General features: G+C 43.4%; 1 protein-coding gene across 2 annotated transcripts in view; it reads left to right on the top strand.

Moving 5' to 3' along the window:
* Positions 1-20251, top strand: part of LOC110522050 (serine/threonine-protein kinase WNK1) — a 51916-nt gene that overhangs the window by 14792 nt on the left and 16873 nt on the right. For both annotated transcript variants that reach the window (XM_036976806.2, XM_036976802.2), the window contains exons 3-5: positions 14891-15063; positions 15263-15483; positions 17141-17298. In XM_036976806.2, coding sequence (XP_036832701.2) covers positions 14891-15063; positions 15263-15483; positions 17141-17298 — 552 coding nt within the window. The remainder of the gene's footprint in view (positions 1-14890; positions 15064-15262; positions 15484-17140; positions 17299-20251) is intronic.

The raw sequence follows: 20251 nt of genomic DNA, 5'->3' as shown, positions 1-20251 counted from the left end.
AATGCTACCAAATACTAATTGAGTGTATGTAAACTTCTGACCCACTGGGAATGTGATGAAAGAAATGAAAGCTGAAAATACATTATTCTCTCTACTATTATTCTGACATTTCACATTCTTAAAATAAGTGGTGATCCTAACTGACCTAAGACAGGGAACTTTTACAAGTATTACATGTCAGGAATTGTGAAAAACTGAGTTTAAATGTATTTGGCTAAGGTGTATGTAAACTTCCGACTTCAACTGTATGTTTTCCTTCAACTCACTTTTCCACCCTTTCCAACCGGAAAGCCCTCTCAATCATCATCACCCAGTACATTTCTCTTCCACTCTGACACTAGTTTTCCTTTACATATCTTCTATGCTTTTACCTCTCTTTCCTTCTAACATTATTTTACCAGGTGAACAAAAAGGTTTTAATTACAGACAAAACAAAACTTATTTTCACAGGCAGGCGGCCACTGCCCCCCTGGAAGGCTTCGTGTATTTTAGTCTACCCTTTTTTTGCTGTACATATTTATTACCAATCTCCGTTGTATATTCATTTGCTGCACATTCATGAATGTCTTTATTTTGAGGTTAATATGTAATGCTTCCAAATTATAAAATACATCAGTCATCACACCAATGTTCACCAAATTTTAAATGTACTGTATCTATTGAACTACTCCTTACCGCTTTCTGCTTCGTTTCCAATTTTGTTTGTCTTAACTATTGTCTATGGTTTTGAATTGACTGATGTTGTTTCTAATGTAACCATTTACACAGTTGCATAGGGGCCCAGCTTTTGCTGTGGGTTATAGACTCTGGAGCGTAACATCCCACGATCATCCCACGATCACCTCTTTTAACAACCTTTATACACTCTTTTAAACTCCTCTTCTTTCTCACACAATTGCTTCACTGTTTGTGGTCACCGGTCAATTAATCCGTACATAAAACGGTCAACCAAATCGTTTCTAGTCATCTCTCCTCCTTCTAGGCATTTTCCTTCTCTTGACTTTGGCAACTTTCATAAATTAGGTGCTGACCTCGTTCGCCACTGACCTCGTTCGTCTTTCATTTACCCACGTGGGTATTTTGGAGAAGGCACGTGGGTATCTGCTTCCATAAACTAACGAGGAGATGGGAGAGGAAGGACTTGCAGCGTGATCTGCATCACAAATAGAACTGACTTCTATTTTAGCCCTTGGCAACACAGACGCTCGCGAGCAGTGTGGGTGCAATTATTGAATAATATAGATTTCTAAATGTATTTTGCATCGCACGCGACTCGAGCGGTTTAGTCAGCCTGTTAGTGTACCAAACTCTGCCTGCGGCCAGTGACAGACTTCTCCGTCACAAATGTATTGGTTTAATTAACTCACCAGATCTACACAACGTCTCTCATTCCCATCATATTCATAAATTGGGGCTGTATCGCCTCGGATTTAGTAACTATGGCTCTATCCACTGTTACTGACAGGATGCATCCACCTGCCACAAAGATGTACCTTTCCATCACCCAGGATTTCTCCGTACTTGTTCGTGCAGATCATCTTATCAGTCAGAGGCTTTGAGGTAGTGGGAGTACACATTCCTGCAGGCCAGTAAATACAGTGCATTTTCACTTTGTCGTTATGGGGTATTGTGTGTAGATTGATTGATTGGGGGGAAAAAATGTTTAAACCATTTTAGAATAAGGCTGTAACGTAACTGGATAAAGGGAAGGGGTCTGAATACTTTCCGAGTGCACTGTAATTACATTTCTCCTACACAGAGCTTGAACCTAACACTATTTTCTAAGGATGTATAAAAACAATCTATTTATACTAAGAGGATATAATAGTATAACATTGTGATTAGGACACTAGTATCACTCAGTTGTATTGGCACTTTGTAAATATCAGCAGTAACATTACTGGTATGTAAATAAGTCTAACCAATGACGCATTTGCAAACAGCCCGGTATTGTGGTATGGATGTTATTCCTCTTTTGTTATTGTTTTACTCAGACATCTGTAGTTGTTCAACCACAACAAAATAACGGAAATGCTCAGTTTTAAGCTATAAGCATGTGTGATATAAGCTAATTCTAAACATGCATAAGATGTTTTGAACTGAAATGTAGTATATATTATTGCTAGCATCTTTTGTAGCCAGTGATCTCTCGTGACCATGTAATGTGCAGTGTTACTACATGGAGTAGTAATGAAGTGTCTTTTGTTGCTTGTATGTGACAAGCTAAGGGGGACTTATCAGTAACAGATGTCCAAGCTCAGGTTAATGCAGGAAGTAGTTTGCATTGCTTTGTAAGTGTGAACTACATAACTTGCCTAATAAGGTTCTGCTTTATACTCCATAGATGCTATTTTTGAGATGACAATGTCAGAGGAGTTCCTAGTGTTAAACAGTTGTAATGAACTGTTTTAATTACCGTAAGGGAATGGTGTGTTAGACCAGTCCGTTGCAGTGAACTGTGTTTGGAGTCAGCCAGTGAAGCAGTTATGGAATGGTGAACACATGTAAACACAGAATGGGGCGGAGGGGTTTGAATTAAGTGTAGGCACATGGTTTTTGTCACAACATTTCTGACCCTGTCGTGACTGATTTTAATATCATGTTTTATTACATCAACAATATGTTCTATTTATTTGGGATAAAAAAACAACACCATTTTCTCAGCATTTCAGTTATCACATTTTGGGTTTCAATTGCTGTTTCTATAAAAACATAGGAAAAGGGGGATACCTAGTCAGTTGTCCAACTGAATTTATTTAACTGAAATGTGTCTTCCGCATTTAACCCAACCCCTCTGAATCAGAGAGATGTGGGGGGCTGCCTTAATCGACATCCACGTCTTCGGTGCCTGGGGAACAGTGGGTTAACTGCCTTGCTCGGGGGCAGAACAACAGATTTTTACAGCTGCTGTTAAAATGTTCACACCAGGCTAAAAGTATGGAATAAGAGAATAAAGGCTATTTATATAAATAAGATTGGTATACATCTTAATTTAGGAAATTACTTGTAATGTTATAAATAATTGAATGGTTTAATTTATTTAATCAACCGATTCTTTAAAAACGTAAGGTTATCGTTAACATTGTTGTTATTTTTAAGACTGCCTATCTACGGATATATACAGTGCATTCAGAAAGAATTCAGACCCTTTACTCAGTACTTTGTTGAAGCACCTTTAGCAGCGATTACAGCCTTGTCTTCTTGGGTATCCCGTTCTTCTCTTCAGATCCTCTCAAGCTCTGTCAGGTTGGATGGGGAGTGTCGCTGCACAGCAATTTTCAGGTCTCTCCAGAGATCAGTTTCAAGTCCAGGCTCTGGCTGGGCCACTCAAGGACATTCAGATTTGTCCCAAAGACCCTCCTGCGTTGTCTTGGCTGTGTGCTTTTAGGGTCTTTGTCCTGTGAACGTTTACATCCTGGCCAATTCAATTCGAATTTCAACTCATGAGTTGATTCCAAAATTCAGAATTGCGCACAACCATGGTATCGAACCGCAAATGTTTCCATATGCACTACAGAACGGGAAGAGAAAAGGGAAGGGGAACTGCTGGCCCAGATGAACTGAAACTAGGTCAGTTAGTTAGAGAGCAAAGCAAGCACCCCCTCGCCCCTGACTCAACCTCAACCCGTATCCATGCTCAGGGTCACCCCTCCTCCTGAAATATACTCTGGTTCCATGTCACCCCTCATCCCTGTGTGTACCCCCCCTCATCCTTCCATCTCCCTGTCCTCCAAACCCCCCTCCCTAGTAACCACACCCCCAAAGACACCCAACACGTAACAGTCAGACCAGAGCCAGAACAGCTCAGTTCCTTTCTAAATGCAGTCAGATGTCAGTCTGACAGTGGAAAGCTCCCTGTCTCTCTCTCTTTCTCTCTCACTCACACTCACAATAGGGAGCGTTTCCTGGACAACCTGGCCACTTGCCAGATCTTGCACTGATGTTGTTTCATATTGTGGTCTGGTCTCTGGTCTGGGTTGGCACTTTTAGCAGATCAGAGAGCAGATCTAGGCCTAGCACTGTATCTGGCAACACTGAGACTGAGGCATAAAGGCCTTAGTCCTGTGCACAAGCTCTGTTGCCTTTTACCCCTGTTTTAGTATTTAAATAGGCCTATTGTCGACGTGAAATTATACTTTTTAGTTAGAATTTATTTGCTAGTTTTGATTATTGTTGACTTTTACTGGTACAAGAATGAAGGCGTTGGCGATCATAAAGTGTTCCAAAGAGTTAGTCTACAAATGCATGAAGGTATCTGATTTGACTTGTACTTGATATTCTGTCAGGGCTTTATGCTGGCCACCTGTTGAATGTTACCGGACAGAGCTCTGTGTGTTTGGATAAGAGTGCACTATGAGAAGCCTAGGTATAGTAGTAGTGAGTGTGGCCTACTTAATCTGTCTTGAACTCTTTATCAGCAATCTATTGTTTCAGATAGATGTATGAAGCCTTATTGTTTTTTTTTGTGGTAGGCTAGCTTTGGCTGTTGTCTGAGTAGAGCCAGCAGTTTTTTGTTTTTTTTTAAACACGTGACCTGACCAAGAAAAACTCTGTCCCTACCGATGAGAAATGTTATACAGTGCCTTGCGTAAGTATTCGGCCCCCTTCAACCTTTTGCCACATTTCAGGCCTCAAACATAAAGATATAAAACTGTATTTTTTTGTGAAGAATCAACAACAAGTGGGACACAATCATGAAGTGGAACGACATTTATTAGATATTTCAAACTTTTTTAACAAATCAAAAACTGAAAAATTGGGCGTGCAAAATTATTCAGCCCCCTTAAGTTAATACTTTGTAGCGCCACCTTTTGCTGCGATTACAGCTGTAAGTCGCTTGGGGTATGTCCCTATCAGTTTTGCACATCGAGAGACTGAATTTTTTCCCCATTCCTCCTTGCAAAACAGCTCGAGCTCAGTGAGGTTGGATGGAGAGCATTTGTGAACAGCAGTTTTCAGTTCTTTCCACAGATTCTCGATTGGATTCAGGTCTGGACTTTGACTTGGCCATTCTAACACCTGGATATGTTTATTTTTGAACCATTCCATTGTAGATTTTGCTTTATGTTTTGGATCATTGTCTTGTTGGAAGACAAATCTCCGTCCCAGTCTCAGGTATTTTGCAGACTCCATCAGGTTTTCTTCCAGAATGGTCCTATATTTGGCTCCATCCATCTTCCCATCAATTTTAACCATCTTCCCTGTCCCTGCTGAAGAAAAGCAGGCCCAAACCATGATGCTGCCACCACCATGTTTGACAGTGGAGATGGTGTGTTCAGGGTGATGAGCTGTGTTGCTTTTACGCCAAACATAACGTTTTGCATTGTTGCCAAAAAGTTCAATTTTGGTTTAATCTGACCAGAGCACCTTCTTCCATATGTTTGGTGTGTCTCCCAGGTGGCTTGTGGCAAACTTTAAACAACACTTTTTATGGATATCTTTAAGAAATGGCTTTCTTCTTGCCACTCTTCCATAAAGGTCAGATTTGTGCAATATACGACTGATTGTTGTCCTATGGACAGAGTCTCCCACCTCAGCTGTAGATCTCTGCAGTTCATCCAGAGTGATCATGGGCCTCTTGGCTGCATCTCTGATCAGTCTTCTCCTTGTATGAGCTGAAAGTTTAGAGGGACGGCCAGGTCTTGGTAGATTTGCAGTGGTCTGATACTCCTTCCATTTCAATATTATCACTTGCACAGTGCTCCTTGGGATGTTTAAAGCTTGGGAAATCTTTTTGTATCCAAATTCGGCTATAAACTTCTTCACAACAGTATCTCGGACCTGTCTGGTGTGTTTCTTGTTCTTCATGATGCTCTCTGCGCTTTTAACGGACCTCTGAGACTATCACAGTGCAGGTGCATTTATACGGAGACTTGATTACACACAGGTGGATTGTATTTATCATCATTAGTCATTTAGGTCAACTTTGGATCATTCAGAGATCCTCACTGAACTTCTGGAGAGAGTTTGCTGCACTGAAAGTAAAGGGGCTGAATAATTTTGCACGCCCAATTTTTCAGTTTTTGATTTGTTAAAAAGTTTGAAATATCCAATAAATGTCGTTCCACTTCATGATTGTGTCCCACTTGTTGTTGATTCTTCACAAAAAAATACAGTTTTATATCTTTATGTTTGAAGCCTGAAATGTGGCAAAAGGTCGCAAAGTTCAAGGGGGCCGAATACTTTCGCAAGGCACTGTATGTTATGTATGATTTGTGATGGTAGACTGAGGGGATTTGGTTAGTAGACAGGAAGAATGAGGTTTTTCACGTTTCCACTTTCGTCTCTCGCTCAGTCACGCTTTGGCCCTTTTTGTTTTCAGTTTGGTGGGAAAGTATGCCAAAGCTGCACACATTCCTCATGTCACTGCCCGATGCCAGAGAGAACAGGCGCAAGGTCCTACGTCCGTGGGTGTGTGCGCGTACAATTGTTTGATAGTGTGAAAGTTATTTCAGTTTTACCTCTGCCTATATATTTACATCAAATTATATCAAAGTTTAAAGTGACTCTCCCAGTACTTTTGTATACTTTTTAGCCAGTAGTTCTTAAAGTAGCACTCACCAGCCAAGTGATCTCCGAAAATGGCATGCTACATTCCATATGTGCAGCTACTCTACATGACCAAAAGTATGTGGACACCTGCTCGTTGAACATCTCATTCCAAAATCATGGACATTAATATGGAGTTGGGCCCCACTTTGTTGCTATAACAGCCTCCACTCTTCTGGGAAGGGTTTCCACTAGATGTTGGAACATGCTTCCATTCAGCCACGAGCATTTGTGAGGTCGGGCACTGATGTTGGGCGATTAGGCCTGTCTCACAGTCGGCATTTCATAACATCCCAAACGTGTTCGATGGGTTGAGGACAGGGCTCTGTGCAGGCCAGTCAAGTTCTTCCACATCGATCTCGACAAACCATTTCTGTATGGACCTTGCTTTGTGCACGGGGGCATTGTGATGCTGAAACAGGAAAGGGCCTTCCCCAAACTGTTGCCACAAAGTTGGAAGCAGAGAATTGTCTAGAATGTCATTGTATGCTGTAGCGTTAAGATTTCCCTTCACTGGACTAAGGGGCCTAGCTCGAACCATGAAAAACAGCCCCAGACCATTATTCCTCATCCACCAAACTTTACAGTGGCCACTATGCATTGGGGCAGGTTGCATTCTCCTGGCATCCGCCAAACCCAGATTCGTCCGTCGGACTGCCAGATGGTGAAGCATGATTCATCACTCCAGAGAACACATTTTCCACTGCTCCAGAGTCCAATGGCGACAAGCTTTACACCACTCCAGCCAACGCTTGGCATTGCGCATGGTGATCTTTGGCTTTTGTGCGGCTACTCGGCCATGGAAACCCATTTCATGTAGTTTCTGACGAACAGTTCTTGTACAGTGCCTTGCGAAAGTATTCGGCCCCCTTGAACTTTGCGACCTTTTGCCACATTTCAGGCTTCAAACACAAAGATATAAAACTGTATTTTTTTGTGAAGAATCAACAACAAGTGGGACACAATCATGAAGTGGAACGACATTTATTGGATATTTCAAACTTTTTTAACTAATCAAAAACTGAAAAATTGGGCGTGCAAAATTATTCAGCCCCCTTAAGTTAATACTTTGTAGCGCCACCTTTTGCTGCGATTACAGCTGTAAGTCGCTTGGGGTATGTCTCTATCAGTTTTGCACACCGAGAGACTGAATTTTTTTCCCATTCCTCCTTGCAAAACAGCTTGAGCTCAGTGAGGTTGGATGGAGAGCATTTGTGAACAGCAGTTTTCAGTTCTTTCCACAGATTCTCGATTGGATTCAGGTCTGGACTTTGACTTGTCCATTCTAACACCTAGATATGTTTATTTTTGAACCATTCCATTGTAGATTTTGCTTTATGTTTTGGATCATTGTCTTGTTGGAAGACAAATCTCCGTCCCAGTCTCAGGTCTTTTGCAGACTCCATCAGGTTTTCTTCCAGAATGGTCCTGTATTTGGCTCCATCCATCTTCCCATCAATTTTAACCATCTTCCCTGTCCCTGCTGAAGAAAAGCAGGCCCAACCATGATGCCACCACCACCATGTTTGACAGTGGGGATGGTGTGTTCAGCTGTGTTGCTTTTACGCCAAACATAACGTTTTGCATTGTTGCCAAAAAGTTACATTTTGGTTTCATCTGACCAGAGCACCTTCTTCCACATGTTTGGTGTGTCTCCCAGGTGGCTTGTGGCAAACTTTAAACAACACTTTTTATGGATATCTTTAAGAAATGGCTTTCTTCTTGCCACTCTTCCATAAAGGCCAGATTTGTGCAATATACAACTGATTGTTGTCCTATGGACAGAGTCTCCCACCTCAGCTGTAGATCTCTGCAGTTCATCCAGAGTGATCATGGGCCTCTTGGCTGCATCTCTGATCAGTCTTCTCCTTGTATGAGCTCAAAGTTTAGAGGGACGGCCAGGTCTTGGTAGATTTGCAGTGGTCTGATACTCCTTCCATTTCAATATTATCGCTTGCACAGTGCTCCTTGGGATGTTTAAAGCTTGGGAAATCTTTTTGTATCCAAATCCGGCTTTAAACTTCTTCACAACAGTATCTCGGACCTGCCTGGTGTGTTCCTTGTTCTTCATGATGCTCTCTGCGCTTTTAACGGACCTCTGAGACTATCACAGTGCAGGTGCATTTATACGGAGACTTGATTACACACAGGTGGATTGTATTTATCATCATTAGTCATGTAGGTCAACATTGGATCATTCAGAGATCCTCACTGAACTTCTGGAGAGAGTTTGCTGCACTGAAAGTAAAGGGGCTGAATAATTTTGCACGCCCGATTTTTCAGTTTTTGATTTGTTAAAAAAGTTTGAAATATCCAATAAATGTCGTTCCACTTCATGATTGTGTCCCACTTGTTGTTGATTCTTCACAAAAAAATACAGTTTTATATCTTTATGTTTGAAGCCTGAAATGTGTCAAAAGGTCGCAAAGTTCAAGGGGGCCGAATACTTTCGCAAGGCACTGTATGTTGCTTCCAGAGGTAGTTTGGAACTGTGCGTGTTGCAACCGAGGAAAAAATATTTTTACACACTTCAGCACTCGGTGGTCCCGTTCTGTGAACTTGTGTGGTCTACCATGTGGCGTCTGAGCCGGTATTGCTCCTAGATGTTTCCACTTCACATTAACAGCACATACACTTGACCGGGGCAGCTCTAGCAGGGCAGAAATTTGACGAACTGAGCATGTCTTTAACTTCTTATGGCTGGGGGGGCAGTATTGAGTAGCTTGGGTGAATAAGGTGCCCAGAGTAAACTGCCTGCTACTCAGGCCCAGAAGCTTAAGATATGCATATTATTAGTAGATTTGGATATAAAACACTCTGAATTTTCTAAAACTGTTTGAATGATGTTTGTGAGTATAACAGAACTCATATGGCAGGCAAACACTTGAGAAAAAATCCAACCAGAAAGTGGGAAATCTGAGGTTTGAAGTTTTCAAGTCATTGCCTATCGAATATACAGTGTCTATGGGGTCGTATCGCACTTCCTACGGCTTCCACTAGATGTCAACAGTCTTTAGAACCTTGTTTCAGGCTTCTACTGTGAAGGGGGAGAGAATGAGAGCTGTTTGAGTCAGGTGTCTGGCAGAATGCCATGAGCTAAATCATGCGCGTGGCCGTGAGAGGTAGCTGCGGTCCTTTTCAGTTCTAAAGACAAAGGAATTGTCCGGTTGAAACATTATTGAAGATTTTATGATAACTTCCTAAAGATTGATTCTATACATCGTTTGACATGTTTCTACTAGAGGTCGGCCGATTATGATTTTTTCATCGCCGATACCGATTATTGGAGGACCAAAAAAGCCGCTACCGATTGATCGGACGATTTTTATTTTATAAAAAACATTAATACAAAAAAAAAAAATTTACAAAAATGTAATTGTCATTATTACAAATACAACAATACTGAATTAACACTTATTTCAACTTCATATAATACATCAATAAAATCAATTCAGCCTCAAATAAATAATGAAACATGTTCAATTTGGTTTAAATAATGCAAAAACAAAGTGTTGGAGAATAAAGTAAAAGTGCAATATGTGCTATGTAAGAAAGCTAACGTTTCAGTTCCTTGCTCAGAACATGAGAACATATGAAAGCTGGTGGTTCCTTTTAACATGAGTCTTCAATATTCCCAGGTAAGAAGTTTTAGGTTGTAGTTATTATAGGAATTATAGGACTATTTCCCTCTATACCATTTGTATTTCATTAACCTTTGACTTTTGGATGTTCTTATAGGCACTTTAGTATTTCCAGTGTAACAGTATAGCTTCCGTCCCTCTCCTCACTCCTCCCTGGGATCGAACCAGCAACACAACGACAACAGCCACCACATCGAAGAAGCGTTACCCATGCAGAGCAAGGGAAACAACCACCCCAAGGCTCAGAGCGAGTGAAGTTTGAAACGCTATTAGCGCGCGCTAACTAGCCAGCCATTTCACTTCGGTCGCACCAGCCTCATCTCGGGAGTTGATAGGTTTGAAGTCATAAACAGCGCAATGCTTGACGCACAACGAAGAGCTGCTGGCAAAAAGTGCTGTTTGAATGAATATTTACGCGCCTGCTTCTGCCTACCACCGCTCAGTCAGATACTTAGATACTTGTATGCTTGTATGGCAGTTAACCCACCGTTCCTAGGCCGTCATTGAAAATAAGAATGTGTTCTTAACTGACTTGCCTAGTTAAATAAAGATTAAATAAAGGTGTAAAAAATATATATAATTAAATCGGCGCCCAAAAATAGCGATTTCCGATTGTTATGAAAACTTGAAATCGGCCATTCCGATTTAATCGGTCAACCTCTAGTTTCTACGAACTGTAATAGAACTTTTTTGACATTTCGTCTGAACAAGTGATCGCGCATTATGCATTTGGATTACTGGGCTAAGCGCGCGAACAAAAAGGAGGTATTTGGACATAAATGATAGACTTTATCGAACAAAACAAACATTTATTGTGGAACTGGAATTCCTGGGAGTGCATTCAGATGAAGATCATCAAAGGTAAGGTAATATTTATAACGCTATTTCTGACTTTTGTGACACCTCTCCTTCTTTGGAAAATGGCTGTATGTTTTTCTGTGGCTAGGTGCTGACCTAACATAATCGCAAGGTGTGCTTTCGCCGTAAAGCCTTTTTGAAATCTGACACAGCGGTTGCATTAAGGAGAAGTTTATATATAATTCCATGCATAACACTTGTATCTTTTATCAATGAGTATTTCTGTAATTTGATGTGACTCTCTGCACTTTCACCGGATGTTTGTTTGAGACGATGCATTTCTGAACATAACACACCAATTTCAAATTAGGTTTTTGGACATAAATATTAACTTTATCGAACAAAACACACATTTATTGTGTAACATGCAGTCCTGTGAGTGCCATCTGATGAAGATTATCAAAGGTTAGTGATTAATTTAATCGCTATTTCTGACTTTTGTGAGCCCTCTCATTGGCTGGAAAATGGCTGTATGGTTTTCTGTGACTAGGTGCTGACCTAACATAATAGTTTGGTGTGCTTTCGCCGTAAAGCCTATTTGAAATCGGACACTGTTGCTGGATTTACAAGAAGTTTACTTTTTAAAATGCTGTGAAATACTTGTATGTTTGAGGAATTTGAATTGTGGGATTTCTGTTGTTTTGAATTTGGCGCCCTGCAATTTCACTGGCTGTTGGTGAGGTGGGACGCTAGCGTCTGACATATCCCAGAGAAGTTAATGTACAGTACCAGTCAAAAGTTTGTACACACCTACTCATTCAAGGGTTATTCTTTATTTATACTATTTTCTACATTGTAGAATAATAGTGAACTAAGAAATAACACATGGAATCATGTAGTAACTGAAATAGTGTTAACTCCTCTAGGGTATGTGGGACGCTAGCGTCCCACCTGGCAAACATCCAGTGAGATTGCAGAGCGCCAAATTCAAATACAGAAATACTCATTATAAAAATTCAGAAAATATACAATTATTTTACATAGGTTTAAAGATTAATTTCTTGTGAATCCAACCAGTGTCAGATTTCAAAAATGCTTTACGGCGAAAGCATACCTTACGATTATTTGAGAACATTGCCCATTAGACAAATCATTACAAACCGTAACCAGCCAAGTAGAAGAGTTGCACAAGTCAGAAAAAGAGAGAAAATGAATCACCTACCTGTGATCTTCATATGGTTGCACTCAGAAGACATTAATTTATTCAGTAAATGTTCCTTTTGTTCGATAAAGTCTCTTTACAGATACAATTTGGATTTTTGGATATAAAGTTCATAGAAACATGTCAAACAATGTTTATATTCAATCCTCAGGTTGTTTTTAGCCTAAATAATCGATAATATTTCAACCGGACAATAACGTCGACAAAAGGTAAACAAGAAAGGCACTCTCTTGGTCTCGCGCATGAAAAAGCTCTGTGACACGGCAGGGTCCACTCATTCAGACTGCTCTTACTCCCTAATTTTTCAGAATACAAGCCTGAAACAATTTCTAAAGACTGTTGACATCTAGTGGAAGGCATAGGAACTGAAATTTGAGTCCTAAGTCAATGGATACTGTAATGGCATTACATAGAAAACTACAAACAAACAAAAAAAATTAAACTTCCTGAATGGATTCTTCTCAGGTTTTCATCTGCCAAATCAGTTCTGTTATACTCACAGACACTATTTTAACAGTTTTGGTGTGTTTTCTATCCAAATCTACCAATTATATGCATATCCTAACTTCTGGGCCTGAGTAGAAGGCAGTTTAATATGGGTACGCTTTTCATCCAAAATTCCAAATGCTGCCCCCTACCCTAGAGAAGTTAAACAAATCCAAATATATTTTAGATTCTTCAAGTAGCCACCTTTCGCCTTAATGACAAAAGTGTGCAAAGCTGTCATTATCTCAACCACCTTCACCTGAAATTATTTTTCAACCATCCCACAAATGCTGAGCACTTGTTAGCTGATTTTCCTTCACTCTGCGGTCCAACTCATCCCAAACCATCTCAATTGGGTTGAGGTTGGGTGATTGTGAATGTCAGGTAATCTGATGCATCACTCCACCACTCTCCTTCTTGGTCAAATAGCCCTTAAACAGCCTGGAGGTGTGTTGGATCATTGTTCTGTTGAAAAATAAATGATAGTCCCACTAAGCGCAAACCAGATGGAATGGCGTATCGCTGCAGAATGCTGTGGTAGCCATGCTGGTTAAGTGTGCCTTCAATGCTAAATAAATTACAGACCGTGTCACCAGCAAAGCACCATAACCCCTCCTCCTCCATGCTTCACGGTAGGGATCCACACATGTGGAGATCATCCGTTCACCTACTCTGCGTCTCACAAAGACACAGCGGTCGGAACAACAAATCTCAAAATTGGACTCATCAGACCAAAGGATAGATTTCCACCGGTCTAATGTCCATTGCTTGTCTTTCTTCTCTTCTTATTGGTGTCCTTCAGTAGTGGTTTCTTTGCAGCAATTTGACCATGATTCACGCTGTCTCCTCAACAGTTGATGTTGAGATGTGTCTGTTACTTGAACTCTGACCATTTATTTGGGCTGCAATTTCTGAGGTTGGTAACTCTAATGAACTTATCCTCTGCTGCAGAGGTAACTCTGGGTCTTCCTTTCCTGTGGCGGTCCTCATGAGAGCCAGCTTCATCATAGCGCTTGATGGTTTTTGCGACTGCACTTGAAGAAACTTTCAAAGTTGTTTCAATTTTACGGAATGACGGACCTTCATGTCTTAAAGTAATGATGGACTGTCGTTTTTTGCTTATTTCAGCTGTTCTTGCCGTAACAGACTTTGCCTTATTTGGTAAAAGACCATCTTCTGTATACCAGCCCTACCTTGTCACAACACAACTGATTGTCTCTAACGCATTAAGAAGGAAATCAATTCCACAAATGAACTTTTTAACAAGGCACACCTGTTAATTAATTATTTTTTTATTCAACATTTAACTAGGCAAGTCAGTTAAGAACAAATTCTTATTTACAATGACAGCCTTCACCGGCTAAAAATGGACGACGCTGGTTCAATTGTGCGCCACCCAATCATGGCCGGTTGTGATACAGCCTGGAATCAAACCAGGTTGTCAGTAGTGACGCCTCAAGCACTGAGATGCAGTGCCTTAGACTGCTGCGCACTCGGGAGCATTGAAATGTATTCCAGGTGACTACCTCATGAAGACATTTGAGAGAATGCCAAACGTGTGCAAAGCTGTCATCAAGTCAAAGGGTGGCTACTTTGAAAAATCTCAAATGTTTTTATTTGTTTAACACTTCTTTTGGTTACTACATTATTCCATAGTTTTTATGTCTTCACTGTTATTCTACAATGTAGAAAATAGTAAAAAATAAATAAAAACCCTTGAAGGACAAGGTGTGTCCAAACTTTTGACCGGTACTGTAATTTGATGAATATACGTCGGTTTATTCGTACTTGTTTTTTATGAACTGTCAAGCACTTTTGTCCAACTCAGTCACTATACTGCTTTAAAATAAACAATTGATGATGTATTTTGTCCCAAGCATTCGCTAACTGAAAGCAAGCTCACAGAAATGTTTGAGGATTTTCTCTCTTTCCAAAAGTTTAGTGAGCTAAACACTCATATTGCAAATCCCCACACTTAAAAAAGCATCAACATGAATGTTTGTAGAGCCACTTTCACTTTGACATCATACTAGTAAAAGGCTACTGTTCGCATTGTTGTTTGACCTTTGCTGAATGAAAAGAGTATATGCCATATTGTCTGTAAGCTAAATCTACTCTCATAGACCTGTGTTTATTCTCTCTCTCCTGACTGTCTAACACTGATGTTCCTATGACCCCCCCCCCCTCCCCATAGGACCGCAAGCTGTCCAAGTCGGAACGTCAGCGGTTCAAGGAGGAGGCTGGCATGCTGAAGGGGCTGCAGCACCCCAACATTGTCCGCTTCTATGAATCCTGGGAGGCCCCCGTTAAAGGCAGGAAGTGCATTGTGCTGGTCACAGAACTCATGACCTCCGGAACACTGAAAACGTGAGTATCACTCTTACACACAGGCGTCAACACCAGTCCAGTGCTGGACGTCATGCAAATGGTGTTGCTCTCTTCTGTGTGTTCTTTCTCAACGATGGTCATAATGAAACTGTCTGCACTAGGTTCCTGAGTCAGTGAATTGTAATGAGGATGGATGTGTGATGTCCATCTTTAACCCTATATCTGTCCTGTTCTGTAGGTATCTGAAGCGTTTCAAGGTGATGAAGATTAAGGTTCTGAGGAGCTGGTGTAGGCAGATCCTGAAGGGCCTTCACTTTCTCCACACCCGAGCCCCTCCCATCATTCACAGGGACCTGAAGTGTGACAACATCTTCATCACCGGCCCCACAGGCTCCGTCAAGATAGGAGACCTGGGATTGGCCACACTCAAGAGGTCATCTTTCGCCAAGAGTGTCATAGGTAAGACCCCAATATCACCCACTTCCTTTTACTGTGCCCTGCTTTCCTCCTCGCTACACTCCAAAGGGATGTCTTGTGTAAGGTTCTTATACTGTGGTTGACCTTGAGGTTATGAAGGGTTTGATTGGGGGGGGGGGGTTAGGTTTTTGTTTCTGATCATCTTTTTTTTTTATGACAATGTGGTTGGAAAACAGACCACAATGTTTCAGCTCTCTAATCAAACCACAGCACAAGCGGAGGCCAGGTCATGGGGAGACCCACAAACCCTTTCTTTACACACACTGTCATGTCAGTGAGTCCGCCAGGGCTGGTTACTCAGTGACAGAATCGATTAGATAGTATTTTTCCTCCATAAAGTGAAAGTTTGCTGTGTCAGGCTCCTACTAAGAGTAAGTAGCGCCTCCAATCTCTCGGTGAAATATGAATCTCAATCCACCTGTCATGCCTTAACCATCAGGCTAGCCAGACCAGGGCAACAGGTATGGCCACTGGTTCTATGTTCTGTCTCAGACTGGTCTTTGCTCTGTGGTTTGGAAATATGTGGTCTGTTTGCCAATGATGCCAATAACATTTCCCGTTTGTCTCTCTTTTTTTTTAAGGGTTTGCTCCCACAGGTTTTTGTCAGTGTTTCTCTGTCTTTTAAACCATTTTAGGAGCAGAGAGAATGTCTGCTTCTTTTTGTCTGGAAAGCCCTACCCCCCCCCTACCCACTTCTCCTTTATCAGGCCTTTTTTCTTTTTTTTCTTTCATTCTCGGGTATGTTTTGTACTGTAGGCTGTAGCCTCAGATGTGCTCCATGCTGCAGTAAAGGAATAAGTAGGGTACTGCTGGTAAGTTACTATTGTTATGGGCCTGGTAAGTGTGCGAGTGCACTGTGACACACATCTTACAAAAACCTATTCATTTCAAATATCCATCTTGAGTTTTTCTGTGTAAGACCCTCAGAAGATTGAAAGCAGAGTATCTGCTATTTGAATACGGCTGGTGTCCAGCCACACACTGTTTCATTAACTAGCTATGGGATCTGCTTCTCTCGGCCCTCACCGTAACACCTTACTCCCCAGGTCAATGAGGACAGGTAAGTCAGCCTACTTAAAGGTAAGTTTGTATGAAACGGGTTATGTTTGAGTGTTTGTTTGTGAAAGGTAAGGTCTTGACACAAGTTATTTCCATAGCTAGTCTTACAATTCATGCCCCTTCTCTGCCATATTGAAGCACCTGATCACTCAACTCACTAACCGGGTTCTGACCGGTAAACCGGGTAATTCTACAGTCTGTCAGTAGTTGAACTGACATGTGTCTAACACCAATTTTCCCACAATGTGTTCTGTACACCAGCCATCTTCTTTAGACCCCTATACTAGGTGTATACCCCCCCCCCCCCAGATAACAAGGTCTTACACTGAGAGACGTGTGCCTCTTTCACTACAGTCTAACTGAGCCCAGCTTCCCCCCTTTTTTTTGTTGCTCTCCTCCTCCCCCCTCTCTCTCTCTCTCTCTTTCTATCCTCTCGCAGGCTCTGCTCACCCGGAGGCAGCGGCGACGGGTCACTCTTCTTCTTCCTCCTCTTCGGTTAGAGGAGAAGTGGGGCGTTTTGGGTGTGACACTCCGAGAGGGAGAGAGACACAGAGTTCTGAATGGTTGTATTTGATTTAAGGTACCCCTGAGTTCATGGCGCCTGAGATGTATGAGGAGAAGTACGACGAGTCAGTGGATGTGTATGCCTTTGGGATGTGCATGCTGGAGATGGCCACCTCAGAGTACCCATACTCCGAGTGCCAGAACGCTGCACAGATCTACCGCAGAGTCACCAGCGTAAGTCTCCCCCGCCTCAACCCTCATTCCATGAACCCTGTTGTCCTCCCACTCTGCCACCCCCTCTCCCTGTTGTCCTCCCACTCTGCCGCCCCCCCCTCTCCCTGTTGTCCTCCCACTCTGCCACCCCCTCTCCCTGTTGTCCTCCCACTCTGCCACTCCCCTCTCCCTGTTGTCCTCCCACTCTGCCACCCCCTCTCCCTGTTGTCCTGCCACTCCCCTCTCCCTGTTGTCCTCCCGCTCTGCCACTCCCCTCTCCCTGTTGTCCTCCCACTCTGCCACCCCCTCTCCCTGTTGTCCTCCCACTCTGCCACTCCCCTCTCCCTGTTGTCCTCCCACTCTGCCACCCCCTCTCCCTGTTGTCCTCCCACTCTGCCACTCCCCTCTCCCTGTTGTCCTCCCGCTCTGCCACTCCCCTCTCCCTGTTGTCCTCCCACTCTGCCACTCCCCTCTCCCTGTTGTCCTCTCACTCTGCCACCCCCCTCTCCCTGTTGTCCTCCCACTCTGCCACCCCCCTCTCCCTGTTGTCCTCCACTCTGCCACCCCCCTCTCCCTGTTGTCCTCCCACTCTGCCACCCCCCTCTCCCTGTTGTCCTCCCACTCTGCCACTCCCCTCTCCCTGTTGTCCTCCCACTCTGCCACTCCCCTCTCCCTGTTGTCCTCCCACTCTGCCACCCCCCTCTCCCTGTTGTCCTCCCACTCTGCCACCCCCCTCTCCCTGTTGTCCTCCCACTCTGCCACCCCCCTCTCCCTGTTGTCCTCCCACTCTGCCACCCCCCTCTCCCTGTTGTCCTCCCACTCTGCCACTCCCCTCTCCCTGTTGTCCTCCCACTCTGCCACCCCCTCTCCCTGTTGTCCTCCCACTCTGCCACCCCCTCTCCCTGTTGTCCTCCCACTCTGCCACCCCCCTCTCCCTGTTGTCCTCCCACTCTGCCACCCCCCCTTCTCCCTGTTGTCCTCCCACTCTGCCACTCCCTTCTCCCTGTTGTCCTCCCACTCTGCCACTCCCCTCTCCCTGTTGTCCTCCCACTTTGCCACCCCCCCTTATCCCTGTTGTCCTCCCACTCTGCCACTCCCCTCTCCCTGTTGTCCTCCCACTCTGCCACTCCCTTCTCCCTGTTGTCCTCCCACTTTGCCACCCCCCCTTCTCCCTGTTGTCCTCCCACTCTGCCACCCCCCTCTCCCTGTTGTCCTCCCACTCTGCCACCCCCCCTTCTCCCTGTTGTCCTCCCACTCTGCCACTCCCCTCTCCCTGTTGTCCTCCCACTTTGCCACCCCCCCTTCTCCCTGTTGTCCTCCCACTCTGCCACCCCCCCTTCTCCCTGTTGTCCTCCCACTCTGCCACTCCCCTCTCCCTGTTGTCCTCCCACTTTGCCACCCCCCCTTCTCCCTGTTGTCCTCCCACTCTGCCACTCCCCTCTCCCTGTTGTCCTCCCACTCTGCCACCCCCCCTTCTCCCTGTTGTCCTCCCACTCTGCCACTCCCCTCTCCCTGTTGTCCCCCCACTCTGCCACTTCCCTCTCCCTGTTGTCCTCCCACTCTGCCACCCCCCTCTCCCTATTGTCCTGCACTGTCCTGTTATTTCCCTCTGGCTGATACTGGAAATGGTCTTTGGCTTGGATCCAAAGGAGGAGCAATAACACACACACCTCGACATAGATACTCCATGATTTATGGTTAGAAATGGATATGGAAGTTGAGCCTATTTTGTCACCAATCAGCATTGCCATTCTAGTAATGTAATCTCTGCTGCCACGCTCAATGATCAGTTGTTCATCAACTACACTGGGAGGTAGTAGGTACACCTTCTCACTTCCGTGAGCGCTGCACGACCACGGTGGGAAATTCACTGTTTGGTCCACCAGCCACTGTCCGCAGGTAGATTTTTTAAAAATCTACCAGACACTCAGATTTTTTTTGCCAGACAATATTATTTTTGCCATAATTACAACAAAAATATAAACGGATGAGCATGCTTTCTGTTTTTCTAAAACAAGAAATGTATTACTATACTGAACAAAAATATAAATGCAACAATTTCAAAGATTTTACTGATTTACAGTTCATATAAAGAAATCAGTCAATTGAAATAAATGTATTAGGCCCTAATCTATGGATTTTACATGACTGGGCTGGGGTGCAGCCATGGGTGGTCCTGGGAGGGCACAGGCCTACCCACTGGGGAGCCAAGCCCAGCAAATCAGAATGAATTTCTCCCCCACAAAAGGGCTTTAATGCAGACAGAAATACTTCTCAGCCCCAGACGACCCCGCAGGTGAAGAAGCCAGATGTGGAGCTCCTGGGCTGGCATGGTTACATGTGGTCTGCGATTTGTGAGGTCGGTTGGACGTACTGCCAAATTCTCTAAAACGATGTTGGAGCCAGCATATGGTGGAGAAAGGAACATTAAATTATCTGGCAACAGCTCTGGTGGACATTCCTGCAGTCAGCACGCCAATTTCACGCTTCCTCAACTTGAGACATCTGTGGCATTGTGATGTGACAAAACTGCACATTTTAAAGGGTATTTTTATTGTCCCCAGCACAAGGTTCATTTATGTAATGATCATGGAGTTTTAATCAAATTTATTTATATAGCCCTTCGTACATCAGCTGATATCTCAAAGTCCTGTATAGAAACCCAGCCTAAAACCACAAACAGCAAGCAATGCAGGTGTAGAAGCACGGTGGCTAGGAAAAACTCCCTAGAAAGGCCGAAACCTAGAGAGGAACCAGGCTATGATGGGTGGTCCTCTTCTGGTTGTGCCGGGTGCCAACGTGGCTGGTGAAATAGACATTCTGACCCACCAATTACAAAATCTACCCGCATTTGGCAGGGTTGGTGTTAATTTCCCAACCCTGTTTATGACACAGGTTACCTTTTTACCTCAGTTAAACATTGTTAAACTCCCTTGATAAGTTACTTGCATCCCAGGAATCAGTATACACAACA

The sequence above is a fragment of the Oncorhynchus mykiss genome, chromosome 1, assembly GCF_057628025.1.
Source record: "Oncorhynchus mykiss isolate SJ-2025 chromosome 1, ASM5762802v1, whole genome shotgun sequence".
NCBI lineage: Eukaryota > Metazoa > Chordata > Actinopteri > Salmoniformes > Salmonidae > Oncorhynchus > Oncorhynchus mykiss.
Note: the sequence above shows the minus strand (reverse complement) of the source record. Positions and strands in the feature narration are given on the sequence as shown.